The sequence below is a fragment of the Poeciliopsis prolifica genome, unplaced genomic scaffold, assembly GCF_027474105.1.
Source record: "Poeciliopsis prolifica strain line A6 unplaced genomic scaffold, Auburn_PproV2 SCAFFOLD011, whole genome shotgun sequence".
Classification (NCBI taxonomy): domain Eukaryota; kingdom Metazoa; phylum Chordata; class Actinopteri; order Cyprinodontiformes; family Poeciliidae; genus Poeciliopsis; species Poeciliopsis prolifica.
The window spans coordinates 5,897,799-5,914,448 of NW_026562386.1; the positions used below are offsets into that span (position 1 = coordinate 5,897,799).

General features: G+C 35.2%; 2 protein-coding genes across 2 annotated transcripts; both read right to left on the minus strand.

Moving 5' to 3' along the window:
- Nucleotides 1-1,115: 1,115 nt before the first annotated feature.
- LOC129364465 (trypsin-4-like) lies at nt 1,116-5,160 on the minus strand. Its single transcript, XM_055037103.1, has 6 exons — nt 5,070-5,160; nt 4,671-4,863; nt 4,403-4,588; nt 1,772-1,833; nt 1,550-1,674; nt 1,116-1,455 (listed from the first exon to the last, which is right to left on the minus strand). Exons 1-6 carry the CDS (start codon nt 5,104-5,106, stop codon nt 1,309-1,311), a joined length of 750 nt encoding a protein of 249 aa, XP_054893078.1. The 5' UTR covers nt 5,107-5,160; the 3' UTR covers nt 1,116-1,308.
- Nucleotides 5,161-7,307: 2,147 nt separating this feature from the next.
- On the minus strand, nt 7,308-10,543 carry LOC129363968 (trypsin-like). Its single transcript, XM_055036319.1, has 6 exons — nt 10,447-10,543; nt 10,055-10,247; nt 9,787-9,972; nt 7,962-8,023; nt 7,740-7,864; nt 7,308-7,646 (listed from the first exon to the last, which is right to left on the minus strand). Exons 1-6 carry the CDS (start codon nt 10,481-10,483, stop codon nt 7,500-7,502), a joined length of 750 nt encoding a protein of 249 aa, XP_054892294.1. The 5' UTR covers nt 10,484-10,543; the 3' UTR covers nt 7,308-7,499.
- Nucleotides 10,544-16,650: the final 6,107 nt, after the last annotated feature.

Here is a 16,650-nt window from a genome sequence, read left to right on the forward strand (position 1 = left end):
CTTTGTCTTTGTTTTATCTCCTCACATGCACATAGATGCACACTGAACATTTTTAAAATAAAGGGCTGAGCATGATTAAGGAGTTTGTCACAAAATAATTAAACTATTAATACTACAACTGGTTTCAAACCAGTCCAGTACCTTTAGAGGTGAAGAAAATATGATCTGTCTGCAAGTAACGATATAGGGGATAAGTTATGGTAAAGCCAACAATAAAATTTCACCTGCTTGTTACACATATAGGTAATAAAACAAGATGGGAAAAATATTCCTACTTGTGTTGGTATATTTTTTCTCAGGGAAGGAAGCAGCTGGGAGAGGCAGATGTTTCCATGAATGTGGATTTTTAGGATCCCTTTACCGAACCAGGAAATAAATAATGCTATAAACTTAAAGAACTTCAAATCTTTGCAAAATACTATCTGATTCTTTAAAACACCCATTAAGATCTCTATCAAAATAGATTTGAAGATGCCATAAAACAAATCTGAAAACATAGATAAATGTGCATAAAGACATAAATGTACTTTAATTTACTCCGTTATTGATAATTTCATGCTGTTAAATATAGAAAACATTTTTTCTATTGGGGGTTTTGACGCCCCCTCTAGTGCAGCGCCCCCTCTAGTGCAGCGCCCCTTTGCGCCACTGGTTTGTGCCAGTGAGGAGAGAAAAATCTGAATAAATAAAAATTACTTGAGGTGTTCCTCTGCTTGTGATTGAAAACTAATGACATATATTTTTTTATTATAATCATTATATTTTGTGATGAACAAGTACAACTCTTCATGAATATGAATACTTTGTTCCTGACCCCACTCGGGACAAGGATGTTTATTAAATCCATGGATCGATAAATACTCTAACTCAATTTATATTTAGGTCATTTTGTCTTGGTTCACAAGCAAAACAGTCTTTCCTTGAGCTGCATGTCCAAAGTTGTACATATAAATTTATTGCCAGTGATGAGGAAAATAAACTGAATCAATAAATTACTTTTCGTGTTCCTTTTCATGTGATTTAAAACTTATGTCACGTTTTTAGACTCAGTTCAGGGAAAATATCAACTGAACAAACTGAACCATGAATGTAAAGACAATCAGCCAGGAAATGTGTCTGTTTCATGTATTGATTTATTTTTCATTTCTGAGGCAGAGAAAGCTCCATTAGGGAGGTCAAGATCAGGTGAGAAAAAAACTCAACTTTTGATTTATTCTAACTCTACAAACATGTGAATCAAACTGATGAAGACACAATTATATGTGAGAGGAAATTTGCTGGGAGTTTTATTTCATGAAAGTTTATTTTTCATTGAAGCCCAGTTCTTTTCTGTATCCACAGCTTGTATCTACACACATTCATGATTACAACTGGTTTCTGACATGCATCTGGTCCACCATGAGAAATCACACCATAAATCATGCCGTTGTGCAACGCTGCTCCACCATCGTCGTCCTGTAAAAAAAATTGATATCAATATATTTATTTATGTTGTAAAACAAAACATTCTTCTAATCATTGTAGGGAGATATTGAGAAAACAAACTTACATAGCAGATATCCTGGTTTGGTGCTGAAGCAGTGAATACATTCCCATACACTGGCAAGTCAGTGGGAAGCGAAACAACATTGACGTCGACACATTGAAGATGTGCTGGAACACCATCATCAGTTACTATAGTGCCACATGAGAATCATAAATGTTATTCATTCAACCTTTTCTGTAGAGGCAGAAAAATATTTTATTCTCATAACTTCAATGTCTCTCTCACATCGCTCAATATAGGGGCCGGGCGGTGTTGGTCCCTCTCCCGCCAGTTGAACAACATTATCTCTAAAACACAATAAGAACAAAGTGTAAAAATACAAGATAACAAGGTGGAAAATTAATCGTTATGAAGAACAGAAAATAAATGTGGACTTCATCCACTGAGACAGGAGTGTCCACCTCCAGTCCTCAGTGTCCTACATCATTTACATGTGTCTCTGCTCCAACACACCTGAGCTAAACAGGTTCTGGTTCTGCTGGTGACCTGAATACCTGACTCAGGTGTGCTGAAGTAGAGGAAGCAGGACTGGAGGAGGGAGTCGAGGAAGCGGCTGTTGCTGATAAAGAGAACCAGATTTTTTTTAAAGTGAAAACCCTCAAACGTCATCTGGCAATAAGTTGAATTTTAATGTGGTTTTGGCATAATCTGGATTGTGAGAGGATCAGGATGGTTAGTTTTAGAGGGGGAAGATAAGGTAAGGGGTTCTAAATGCTGGTAAAATATCTCTTGAGCTTCAGGAAGAAAGAGTTTAAATTAGAATGAAAATAATGATGGAAGATTTTAAAGTTATATTAAAATTTAAGGCTTGGCAGGATGTGATTGGAGTAAGTCCTATCAGTTTGAAGAAAGTTATTGGAGATGTAGATTTAGCGAAAGTCTTAAGGGATTAATCTTTTGGTGATAGTTGCAGCTGGACAGTATGTAAGGAAAGCACAATGGGGAGTGATCATTATCCAATTTTTGTTAGGATAGAAATAGAAACAGAGGAAGACCAGGTAGAAGTTGAGGGCAAATGGAAATTTGGGTTAGAAATCTGGGATAATTTTAAAGTGATGAGTTAGGATAATATGAAAAATGTAGATATAAGGAAAATTATAAATAAATTAAAATCAGAAATCAGTAAATGTATTATTAATACAGCCAAAATATTAAATCCTAGAAGTACTGGTATTAAAAAAAGAAGATATTTCCTTGGAGGACAACAGAACATTCAACAGCAATTAAACAACGGAAAATTATTTGTTTCCAAAATGTGATAAGTTATAAAAGGAAACAGGCAAAAGTTGTGAAAACTATAAGAAATGGTAAAAGGGATTATTGGAGAAAATTTGTGAATCTTTGGGGGAAATAATATTCCAAACCCTTCACTAAACAGTGTTTGGAATACAATTAAAAAATGTCTGGAAGTTCAAAAGAGTATGTTGTCCCAGTAATAAAAAGAAATGGAAATATTATAATAGATAATAAAAACAAAGTCTAGTTATTAGCTAAAGTGTTTGCAAAGATACATATTAAAAGAGGAAGTGAAATAACAGTACAGACAAATATTAAATTATTTATATGACACGTTATGGAAAGAAGGACTGTTGATTTAAATAAAAACAAATAGGTAAAAGAGGTAAAATATATAGATGGATAAAAAAATTAACTGAAAGAAATATTAGAGTATAAATAAGTGGGGCAATAAGTGCAAAATATCAAGTTGAAAATGGTACTAAATAAGGTAGTATGATAAGTCCAATGAAATTCATTATAATGGTTAACGATGTTTTCATTAAAAATCATGATGAAAACATCATTTTTTGGTGTCTCATTATTTTCAGATCCATACAAATGTATACAGATGTATCTAAATTGTTGAATGAGAAAGTAGGTATATCATTTGTGATTCCAAAATATAATGAGAAATAAAAGAATAACAAATAAATTGACAGTGTATACAGGTGTATTAATGGTTATTTTAATGACTGTAGCAGTCCCTCAGACCCAAGAAAAACACGGAGAGCTTCGACGGGTGCAGTATATTCACTTTTACTGGGTTTGAACCAGTTAATGAGTCACCGTGAAAACTAAAGAAAAACACACAAAACATGAATACATCACATAAAACATGAATACATTACATCAACCAAATAAAGCTCCAAAAGAGCACCTCGCTCCGCCGTCCGAGGGCTACAAAGTCCACAGCGGTAAAGGTTGTCGTGCTGTCCTAAACGCTACTGAAAATATGAGCGCCAGCTCAAGTACAAAATGAAGATGCTCCTCCTCTTCCTCCTGTCCATGGGTACTTCTGCCCAAAGTGCTGACTGACAGGAGACTCGCACCGACTAAACAAAAAAACTGAACTACAGTGCCCCTACTGGACACTATGGGCAACAACCCCACCTAGAACATACAATGAAATGGGGATTTACAATGACACTAGAATGGATTGAGGAAACAAGAGAGAGGGAGGATTTAATTTGTTCAGATTCAAGTAGTGCATTAAGTATTCAAGAGTTAAATTCAGAATCAAGGGAAGATATTATATTGGACATAATTCACTAAATTTTCAGGATTAAAAATGCTGGTTCTTATGTTAAACTAGTTTCGATTCCCGCCCTAGTTTCGATTCCCGCCCACATTGGTGTGAAAGAAAATGAGTTGGCTGATAGTTTTACTAAGAGTGCTGCAAAAGAGAATATTGTTGATTTAAATATTAAAATAAATAAAAATGAGGTAACAAATATTATTAAAATGTATATCAGTAAGTAATCGCAAAAACAGTGCGATAGAGGAAACAAAGAAGAAGAAGGATTGGAGGAGTAGAGACAGAAAACCTGAAGTCATGGTATTGATCAGGGAAATACTTACACTTTAAGACGATGCCTGCAGTCTGGTAACTGAGCAAGTGGGACACCTGTTACTGGTGTCTGAAGCTTCAACAACATGATGCCATGCTGCTTGCCATCGCGCTTAAAAATCACAGGATCTTGTTTGATCAATTGTCTCTCCTGCCCAGCAGTCCGTGGATGAACTTTTAAGATTGCTACGTGAGTCCTGCAGAAAATGTGAGATTATAATGAACGAACAGAAAACCTGATAATCTGCCGATAAAACTGTCTTTGTGTCTCTTTCCTACCATCCTGGCCCCAACTTCAAGCAGTGAGCTGCAGTCAGGATCCACTCAGCGTGGATCAGAGATCCTCCACAGCGGATCATTTCAGTATCATTGCTGCTCTCCAGCCGAACATGATAAAGACGCTCACTGTCTTTACAGTTTTCACCTCCAATGATTCTCTTCTGTAGAGAAACAGCTGAGTTCACTGAAACACCTGAAGAAAAAGGAGGACTTTACTTAGAAATTAGGTACAAACATGACTGCTGCAACAGAAAAAGAATAATCAGTTAAGATTAAAAAGCATCACAGTTTAAATGCAAAGAAGTTTCAAATTAGAGGGAAGTTTGAGAGTCACAGAGACCAGCAGCCTCCCTGGAACCAGTGGAAATGTCTCCAGTGTCTCAAGTGTTTCTAACTCACCCAGCCCCAGCAGCAGCAGAACCTTCAGCAGAGCCATTGCTGGTCCAGCTTCCTGTGAATGTCTGGTGTCTTGCACAAGCTTTTAAACTCTGTTCACAACTTCCTTCTGTAAAGAAAGCCACCAATCAGAGGACCGACACTGATCTGTGCTGTTATCTGCATACGGATGAATTTTAACATCGAATTTTTCTAAAAAAACTTTCAAAAATTCTTGGTCCATTGACTGATTGTTTCACTAATAGCCAAACATTTCCCCCTCTTATAACTTGAATAATCAACCAATGAAACAAGAACTTTTTCATCAATATTAAGGAATTCACTCAAAAAAGCAACTCATATATTTTATCTCAAAGTTACTTGTAAGTTAATTGTTAACTGCTTGGTTTCCAATCTACAAGAATTCACATCTGCCTTGGCTCATGAAAGTAGAATCATTTTGTTTACTGATGAGCTGTGAAAAACGACCCTCTATAAAAACAGATTCTTTTCATTGAAAAATAACAATATATCAGTGCTAGCTTCTAGTGGGTGAGATCTAGATTCTATGCTGGGCTCCATGTTAGTCTCCATTCTAAACTCTCTGCGAGTTTCTGTGCTAACGTCCATACTAGCCACAGTCTCGTTGATGTTGGCTAAATGCAAAATCTGTCGACTCAGGTTTTGTCGAATTGTCCTTTAAATGAAACGGGTCCAGAATTAGATATGCTGTGATCCAGATTTTGACTGGATCACACTCCAGTCACATTTACTGTGAAAACAATTCTGTAAATGTAAACCAAACCTTCCTGAACTTACGGACCTTGTCTGATGAACCAGTGAGGAACAATCTGTGACTTGACTAATTAGAGGCATGATTACATATTCGTCTCCTAATTGAAAAAAAGAAAAAAAACATGTTTTCTGTGACTAAATGTTAGTTTGGTGTAAAATGGAGTTAATTTGATAACAAAGATCAAGTTAAGGACAAACATCAATACAAAAAATAGAAAAAAAGACCTGATGCTACATAGTGAAAAACAAAATGTAACTAAAATGTCTTTCGTAAAAGAAACTGTGAATCTTGTGCTTTAATAGGCAAGAAATATTACAAGGAATTCATAAGGAACACTCTGTTATGGACAAAAGGACTCTTTGTCTTTGTTTTATCTCCTCACATGCACATAGATGCACACTGAACATTTTTAAAATAAAGGGCTGAGCATGATTAAGGAGTTTGTCACAAAATAATTAAACTATTAATACCACAACTGGTTTGAAACCAGTCCAGTTCCTTTAGAGGTGAAGAAAATATGATCTGTCTGCAAGTAACGATATAGGGGATACGTTATGGTAAAGCCAACAATAGAATTTCACCTGCTTGTTACACATATAGGTAATAAAACAAGATGGGAAAAATATTCCTACTTGTGTTGGTATATTTTTTCTCAGGGAAGGAAGCAGCTGGGAGAGGCAGATGTTTCCATGAATGTGGATTTTTAGGATCCCTTTACCGAACCAGGAAATAAATAATGCTATAAACTTAAAGAACTTCAAATCTTTGCAAAATACTATCTGATTCTTTAAGACACCCATTAAGATCTCTATCAAAATAGATTTGAAGATGCCATAAAACAAATCTGAAAACAAAGATAAATGTGCATAAAGACTCCGTTATTGATAATTTCATGCTGTTAAATATAGAAAACATTTTTTCTATTGGGGGTTTTGACGCCCCCTCTAGTGCAGCGCCCCTTTGCGCCACTGGTTTGTGCCAGTGAGGAGAGAAAAAACTGAATAAATAAAAATTACTTGAGGTGTTCTTCTGTTTGTGATTGAAAACTAATGACATATATTTTTTTATTATAATCATTATATTTTGTGATTGAACAACTACAACTCTTGATGAATATGAATACTTTGTTCCTGACCCCACTGGGGACAAGGATGTTTATTAAATGCATGGATGGATAAATACTCTAATTCAACTTATATTTAGGTCATTTTGTCTTGGTTCACAAGCAAAAGAATCCAGAATAATCTGCATCTCAGTGTGTTCATCTTTCCTTGAGCTGCATGTCCAAAGTTGTACATATACATTTATTGCCAGTGAGGAGGAAAAAAAACTGAATCAATAAATTACTTCTGATGTTCCTCTTCATGTGATTTAAAACTCGTGTCACGTTTTTAGACTCAGTTCAGGGAAAATATCAACTGAACAAACTGAACCATGAATGTAAAGACAATCAGCCAGGAAATGTGTCTGTTTCATGTATTGATTTATTTTTCATTTCTGAGGCAGAGAAAGCTCCAATAGGGAGGTCAAGATCAGGTGAGAAAAAACTCAACTTTTGATTTATTCTAACTCTACAAACATGTGAATCAAACTGATGAAGACACAATTATATGTGAGAGGAAATTTGCTGAGAGTTTTATTTCATGAAAGTTTATTTTTTATTTAAGCCCAGTTCTTTTTTTTATCCACTGCTTGTATCTACACACATTCATGATTACAACTGGTTTCTGACATGCATCTGGTCCACCATGAGAAATCACACCATAAATCATGCCGTTGTGCAACGCTGCTCCACCATCGTCGTCCTGTAAAAAAATTGATATCAATATATTTATTTATGCTGTAAAACAAAACATTCTTCTAATCATTGTAGGGAGATATTGAAAAAACAAACTTACATAGCAGATATCCTTGTTGGGTGCTGAAGCAGTGAATACATTCCCATACACTGGTGTGTCAGCGGGAAGCGAAACAACATTGATGTCGACACATTGAAGATGTGCTGGAACAGCAACATTGATTGCTGTAGTAACGCATGAGAATCATGAACATGTTATTCATTCAACATTTTCTGTAGACAGACAAATATTTTATTCTCATAACTTCAATATTTCTCTCACATCGCTGATTATTGGGGCCTGTAGTCGTTGCTCCCTCTCCTGCCAGTTGAACAACATTGTCTCTAAAACACAATAAGAACAAAGTGTAAAAATACAGGATAACAAGGTGGAAATATAATTGTTATGAAGAACAGAAAATAAATGTGGACTTCATCCACTGACACAGGAGTGTCCACCTCCAGTGCTCAGTGTCCTACATCATTTACATGTGTCTCTGCTCCAACACACCTGAGCTAAACAGGTTCTGGATCTAATGGTGACCTGATTACCTGACTCAGGTGTGCTAAAGCAGAGGAAGCAGGACTGGAGGAGGGAGTCGAGGAAGCGGCTGTTGCTGATAAAGAGAACCAGATCTTTTGAAAGTGAAAACGCTCAAACGTCATCTGGCAATAAGTTGAATTTTAATGTGATTTTGGCATAATCTGGATTGTGAGAGGATCAGGATGCTTAGTTTTAGAGGGGGAAGATAAGGTAAGGGGTTCTAAATGCTGGTAAAATATCTCTTGAGCTTCAGGAAGAAAGAGTTTAAATTAGAATGAAAATAATGATGGAAGATTTTCAAGTTATTTTAAAATTTAAGGCTTGGCAGGATATGATTGGAGTAAGTCCTATCTGTTTGAAGAAAGTTATTGGAGATGTAGATTTAGCGAAAGTCTTAAGGGATTAATCTTTTGGTGATAGTTGCAGGACAGTATGTAAGGAAAGCACAATGGGGAGTGATCATTATCCAATTTTTGTTAGGATAGGAATAGAAACAGAGGAAGACCAGGTAGAAGTTGAGGGCAAATGGAAATTTGGGTTAGAAAACTGGGATAATTTTAAAGTGATGAGTGAGGAATATATGAAAAATGTAGATATGAGGAAAATTATAAATAAATTAAAATCAGAAATTAGTAAATGTATTATTAATACAGTCAAAATACTAATACCTAGAACATAAAATTAGACAGGCTCAGATTAATAAGGAGAATTTAATAGCAGTCTTCCTCGATGTGCAAAAGGCTTATGACACGTTATGGAAAGAAAGACTGTTGATTAAAATAAAAACAAATAGGTAAAAGAGGTAAAATATATAGATGGATAAAAAATGTAACTGAAAGAAATATTAGAGTATAAATAAGTGGGGCAATAAGTGCAAAATATCAAGTTGAAAATGGTACTAACTAAGGTAGTATGATAAGTCCAATGCTATTTATTATAATTGTTAATAATGTTTTCATTATTAACCATGATGAAAACATCATTTTTTGGTGTCTCATTATTTTCAGATCCATACAAATATATACAGATGTATCTAAATTGTTGAATGAGAAAATGGGTATATCATTTGTGATTCCAAAATATCATGAGAAATAAAAGAATAACAAATATATTGACAGTGTATACAGGTGTATTAATGGTTATTTTAATGACACCAGAATGTATTGAGGAAATAAGAGAGAGGGAGGTTTTAATTTGTTCAGATTCAAGTAGTGCATTAAGTATTCAAGAGTTAAATTCAGAATCAAGGGAAGATATTATATTGGACATAATTCACTAAATTTTCAGGATTAAAAATGATGGTTCTTATGTTAAACTAATTTAGATTCTTGCCCACATTGGTGTGAAAGAAAATTAGTTGGTTGATAGTTTTACTAAGAATGCTGCAAAAGAGAATATTGTTGATTTAAATATTAAAATAAGTAAAAATGAGGTGACAAATATTATTAAAATGTATATCAGTAAGTAATGGCAAAAACAGTGGGATAGATGAAACAAAGAAGAAGGATTGGAGGAGTAGAGACAGAAAACCTGCAGTCATGGTATTGATCAGGGAAAGACTTACACTTTAAGACGATGCCTGCAGTCTGGTAACTGAGCAAGTGGGACACCTGTTACTGGTGTCTGAAGCTTCAACAACATGATGCCATGCTGCTTGCCATCGCGCTTAAAAATCACAGGATTTTGTTGAATCAATTGTCTCTCCTGCCCAGCAGTCCGTGGATGAACTTTTAAAAATGCTACGTTAGTCCTGCAGAAAATGTGAGATAATAATGAACGAACAGAAAACCTGATAATCTGCAGATGAAACTGTCTTGGTGTCTCTTTCCTACCATCCTGGCCCCAACTTCAAGCAGTGAGCTGCAGTCAGGATCCACTCAGCGTGGATCAGAGATCCTCCACAGCGGATCATGTCAGTAGCATTGCTGCTCTCCAGCCGAACATGATAAAGACGCTCACTGTCTTTACAGTTTTCACCTCCAATGATCCTCTTCTGTAGAGAAACAGCTGAGTTCACTGAAATACCTGAAGAAAAAGGAGGACTTTACTTAGATTATTAGGTACAAACATGACTGCTGCAGCAGAAAAAGAATAAACAGTTTAAGATTAAAAAACATCACAGTTTAAATGCAAAGAAATGTCAAATTAGAGGGAAGTTTGAGAGTCACAGAGACCAGCAGCCTCCCTGGAACCAGTGGAAATGTCTCCAGTGTTTCTAACTCACCCAGCCCCAGCAGCAGCAGAACCTTCAGCAGAGCCATTGCTGGTCCAGCTTCCTGTGAATGTCTGGTGTCTTGCACAAGCTTTTAAACTCTGTTCACAACTTCCTTCTGTAAAGAAAGCCACCAATCAGAGGACCGACACTGATCTGTGCTGTTATCTGCATACGGATGAAGTTTAACATCAAATTTTTCTAAAAAAATTTTTAAAAAATGATTAGTTCATTGACTGATTGTTTCACTAATAGCCAAACATTTCCCCCTCTTATAACTTCAATAATCAACTAATGAAACAAGAACTTTTTCATCAATATTAAGGAATTCACTCAAAAAAGCAACTCATATATTTTATCTCAAAGTTACTTGTAAGTTAATTGTTAACTGCTTGGTTTCCAATCTACAAGAATTCACATCTGCCTTGGCTCATGAAAGTAGAATCATTTTGTTTACTGATGAGCTGTGAAAACGACGCTCTTTAAAAACAGATTATTTTCATTGAAAAATAACAATATATCAGTGCTAGCTTCTAGTGAGTGAGATCTAGATTCTATGCTGGGCTCCATGTTAGTCTCCATTCTAAACTCTGCGAGTTTCTGTGCTAACGTCCATACTAGCCACAGTCTCGTTGATGTTGGCTAAATGCAAAAACTGTCGACTCAGGTTTTGTTGAATTGTCCTTGAAATGAAACGGGTCCAGAATTAAATATGCTGTGATCCAGATTTTGACTGGATCACACTCCAGTCACATTTACTGTGAAAACAATTCTGTAAATGTAAACCAAACCTTCCTGAACTTACGCACTTCGTGTGACGAACAAGCGAGTAACAATCTGTGACTTGACTAATTAGAGGCAAGATTATATGTTCATCTCCTAATTGAAAAAAAGAAGAAAAAAAAACATGTTTTCTGTGACTAAATGTTAGTTTGGTGTAAAGTGGAGCTAATGTGCTAACAAAGATCAAGTTAAGGACAAACATCAATACAAAAAATAGAAAAAAAGACCTGATGCTACACAGTGAAAAACAAAATGTAACTAAAATGTCTTTCGTAAAAGAATCTGTGAATCTTGTGGTTTAATAGGCACGAAATGTTACAAGAAATTCATAAGGAACACTCTGTTATGGACAAAAGGACTCTTTGTCTTTGTTTTATCTGCTCACATGCACATAGATGCACACTGAACATTTTTAAAATAAAGGGCTGAGCATGATTAAGGAGTTTGTCACAAAATAATTAAACTATTAATACTACAACTGGTTTGAAAGCAGTCCAGTTCCTTTAGAGGTGAAGTAAATATGATCTGTCTGCAAGTAACAATATAGGGGATAAGTTATGTACTTTAATTTGAATAATTTTATGATGAATATTTCTATTCTTATGTGTGGATTAAAACTTGTGGATCCTCTATCCATCGTGAATAACTTCACTGAATGAAGAACAAGCTTATTTTAACCAAACATTCACCAGACACAGAAACACACCTGTATTTTTTTTAAAAAGTTTTATTTTAAAAGAAATTGATGTGGAAGAATTTTCTCTGATTTTGTTGTTTTGTAATTGTTATTTAGTTGTGTTTACGGTAACGATGATAGCAGTAGTTCACCCCACAGTGGGTGGGGAGTTGAGGATTGAACCAACAACCCTCCGCAGCTGGTGCTTCATCTTGTGCTTTAATCCTTCGCCCAAGCAAGAGGGCACTAAAGACTTTTACATTTTCACACTTTTTAACTCAACACAGACCACTTCCACATATATTCAAATTTTACAAAATATATTTTAGTGAAAGATCCAGCAAAATTCTACAACACCTGGTATTCCAATGCGGTCTTTCATTCTAGGACAAACCGGGCCCAACTGTGCTTTGCTTCCAAGGTCTGATGAGATTAGACTGTATATTATGTTCAAGCTGAAAAAGCTTTAATCTCAATAATTTTTCATTTTCATCAAACAATGTGTCTCTGTCGCCATTAAATCTCCATATTATCCCAGAATTAATATGCAGATTGATTCTTTGTTTATGTTAGCTTAGTATGTTTTTGAAAACTTGTCTCCTTTGAAAGACGACTCTTTATGTTCAAAGGATGTGTTGATGTTTGCCTCTGTCTGCAACTTTGAACGTGTTTGTGTGTTTTATAAGCCCATGTGGACTGGACACTGTCATGAAGCTGGTCTAAAAATAAGTAACCTATTACTACTAATACTGCTATGAAACCTGCAAATGACACAGACAGGTAGTAAAACAAGAAGGGGAATAAATATGCCAGCACTGTAACTGCAGACTCTATCAAGCTGCAAGCAGGTGTGCATTGAGTTGAGTAATACAAACCACTGCATGTTTTCTCAAGAGCAGCCTGCAGAAGTGTAACACAAAAACCACATGTACTGTTCAAAGATAATGATTTGTTCACATGTTAAAAATCACATTTTATGTATATGTGAGCTTGATGGCTTTCTACAAACTTGGATGCTTTGAACACATCTGGTCTGGAATTTAATATTAGGAAACTGAACTTTATTGAGTTTTTGAAGAGAATTTGCTCAGATTTAACAAGTTTAAAATAGAAAAAAGCTCTGATGCAACATTGTGAAAAACAAAAAGAATAATGGAACTAAATGTCCTTTGTAAAAGAAACTTGTGAATTTATAGACTAGAAGTGTTACAAGAAATTCATAAGGAACACTCTGTTATGGTGAAAAGGACTTTTCTCTGTTTTTTCTGCTCTCAGGAACACACCTGCACGCAGACACAGGGCCATGCAGAGACCTTTATAGGGCCAGGGGCTCAAAGTTAAAAAGGGGCACACTGAACAAGATTTTAAAACATTGTACAACATAACAAGAACGCATATTAACCAAGAATCTAATATTTAGATTACTTTGGTAAACTCTGAGACTCTTCCATTAATTTAAGTAATTAATAACACACCGTAATTAATAACACACCGGTGCAGGCTTGGTGCAGGTTCATTGTTTGGCCAAATGTTCAGTGTGATGACAGGAGGTTTTGCAAAATGATTTATTGACCACTTTTTGAACTCAAAATGTCAGATTAATACAATTTTTGGTTTCAGCTAAGTTGTAAGAGATTTTTTGTTATTATTTTGTCGACATTTTTACAAGAAATAAAGAATTGTTTTTGTTTTTTTTTAACTATCAAGTTGGAAGTACCTGCAAGAATCAAACCATCTGTTACTAGTGTTAAGAATTAAAAAGAGGAATAACTTGATTTAGCTCGTTAATTAATTCTTCTTTGTCCCGAATTCTTGCGTCTGTATACGTGTGCAGAGAGAAAGAGCAATCATACGACGTCAGACTTCAGATATCCAGAGTTTTATCCAGAGAAAATCAATGCAAGAAGAATGTTACAATAAGCATGTCACCTAAATTATCAAAAGTCCAAGACATGACAAAACAGAAACAATTAACTGAGTAAAAAGGACAGAAACAAAAGATGCATCTTCTGGGAAACTCTCACTCAGCACAAAGAGATTCGGACTTCTGCTATTAAACAAACCATTTTATACGAATGTGTATTCTCCTCATTTAAATATATGCATTAGGAGGTGTGTTTTTTCCTTTGTGTGGGCTGTCTTAAATGTTAATTTTATTACCTCTGAGACCCACTGAAACACCCAGCTCTTCTCGTACCAGTCTGTCTAGACTATGATATGTGACGTGCAGCTGGAACGTTATCTCTGCTTCAAAACGCTTCAACAAGAAACCAGTTGATGTTTTTTAACCAAGCTCCTTTGTTCCTGACCCCACTGGGGACAAGGATGTTTATTAAATGCATGGATCGATAAATACTCTAATTCAACTTATATTTAGGTCATTTTGTCTTGGTTCACAAGCAAAAGAATCCAGAATAATCTGCATCTCAGTGTGTTCATCTTTCCTTGAGCTGCATGTGCAAAGTTGTACATATACATTTCTTGACAGTGAGGAGGAAAAAAAACTGAATCAATAAATTACTTCTGGTGTTCCTCTTCATGTGATTTAAAACTCGTGTCACGTTTTTAGACTCAGTTCAGGGAAAATATCAACTGAACAAACTGAACCATGAATGTAAAGACAATCAGCCAGGAAATGTGTCTGTTTCATGTATTTATTGATATATTTTTCATTTCTGGGGCAGAGAAAGCTCCATTAGGGAGGTCAAGATCAGGTGAGAAAAAACTCAACTTTTGATTTATTCTAACTCGACTATGAAGATACAATTATATGTGAGAGGAAATTTGCTGAGAGTTTTATTTTATGAAAGTTTATTTTTCATTGAAGCCCAGTCATTTCTTGTATCCACGGCTTGTAGCTACACACATCCATGATTTCAACTGGTTTCTGACTGGTTTCTAAATCTTGTCCACTAATAGTAATCACACCATAAATCATGCCGTTGTGCACCGCTGCTCCACCATCGTCATGCTGTAAAAAATATAAATATATTTATTTATGTTGTAAAACAGAAAATTCTTCTAATTATTGTAGAGAGATATTGAAAAAACAAACTTACATAATATGCATCCTTGTTTGGTGCTGAAGCATAGAATACATTCCCGTAAACTGGTGTGTCAGCGGGAAGTGAAACAACATTGATGTCGACACATTGAAGATGTGCTGGAACAGCAGGAATGATTGCTGTAGTGTCACATGTGAATCATAAATATGTTATTCATTCAACATTTTCTGTAGACACAGAAAAATATTTTATTCTCATAACTTCAATGTCTCTCTCACCTGGCTCAGTATAGGCATCGGGCGATGTTGGTCCCTCTCCTGCCAGTTGAACAACATCGCCTCTAAGACACAATAAGAACAAAGTGTAAAAATACAGGATAACAAGGTCAAAAATTTATTGTTATGAAGAACAGAAAATAAATGTGGACTTCATCCACTGACACAGGAGTGTCCACCTCCAGTCCTCAGTGTCCTACATCATTTACATGTGTCTCTGCTCCAACACACCTGAGCTAAACAGGTTCTGGTTCTGCTGGTAGCCTGATTACCTGACTCAGGTGTGCTAAAGCAGAGGAAGCAGGACTGGAGGAGGGAGTCGAGGAAGCGGCTGTTGCTGATAAAGAGAACCAGATCTTTTGAAAGTGAAAACGCTCAAACGTCATCTGGCAATAAGTTGAATTTTAATGTGGTTTTGGCATAATCTGGATTGTGAGAGGATCAGGATGGTTAGTTTTAGAGGGGGAAGATAAGGTAAGGGGTTCTAAATGCTGGTAAAAGATCTCTTGAGCTTCAGGAAGAAAGAGTTTAAATTAGAATGAAAATAATGATGGAAGATTTTAAAGTTATATTAAAATTTAAGGCTTGGCAGGATGTGATTGGAGTAAGTCCTATCAGTTTGATGAATTATTGGAGATGTAGATTTAGCGAAAGTCTTAAGGGATTAATCTTTTGGTGATAGTTGCTGCTGGACAGTATGTAAAGAAAGCACAATGGGGAGTGATCATTATCCAATTTTTGTTAGGATAGGAATAGAAACAGAGGAAGACCAGGTAGAAGATGAGGGCAAATGGAAATTTGGGTTAGAAAACTGGGATAATTTTAAAGTGATGAGTGAGGAATATATGAAAAATGTAGATATGAGGAAAATTATAAATAACTTAAAATCAGAAATCAGTAAATGTATTATTAAAACAGCCAAAATATTAAATCCTAGAAGTAGTGGTATTTAAAAAGAAGATATTTACTTGGAGGACAACAGAACGTTCAACAGCAATTAAACAGCAGAAATTTATTTGTTTCCAAAATCTAATAAATTAGAAAAAGAAACAGGCAAAAGTTGTGAAAACTATAAGAAATGCTAAAAGGGATTATTGGAGGAAATATTGTGAATCTTTGGGGGAAATAATATTCCAAACCCTTCACTAAACAGGGTTTGGAATACAATTAAAAAATGTCTGGAAGTTCAAAAGAATATTTTTACCCAGTAATAAAAGGAAATGGAAATATTATTATAGATCAAAAACAAAGCCTAGTTATTAGCTAAAGTGTTTGCAAAGATACATATTAAAAGAGGAAGTGAAATAACAGTACAGACAAATATTAAATTATTTCATAATAATGAAGATTGTAAGAATGTTATTAATATGAAGTTTTCTTTGATAGAGTTAAATAATGCACTGAAGAATTCCAGTAAATCAACTCCTCGGGATGATCAAATCAGTTATACTATGTTAAAGCATCTTAGTGATGTGAG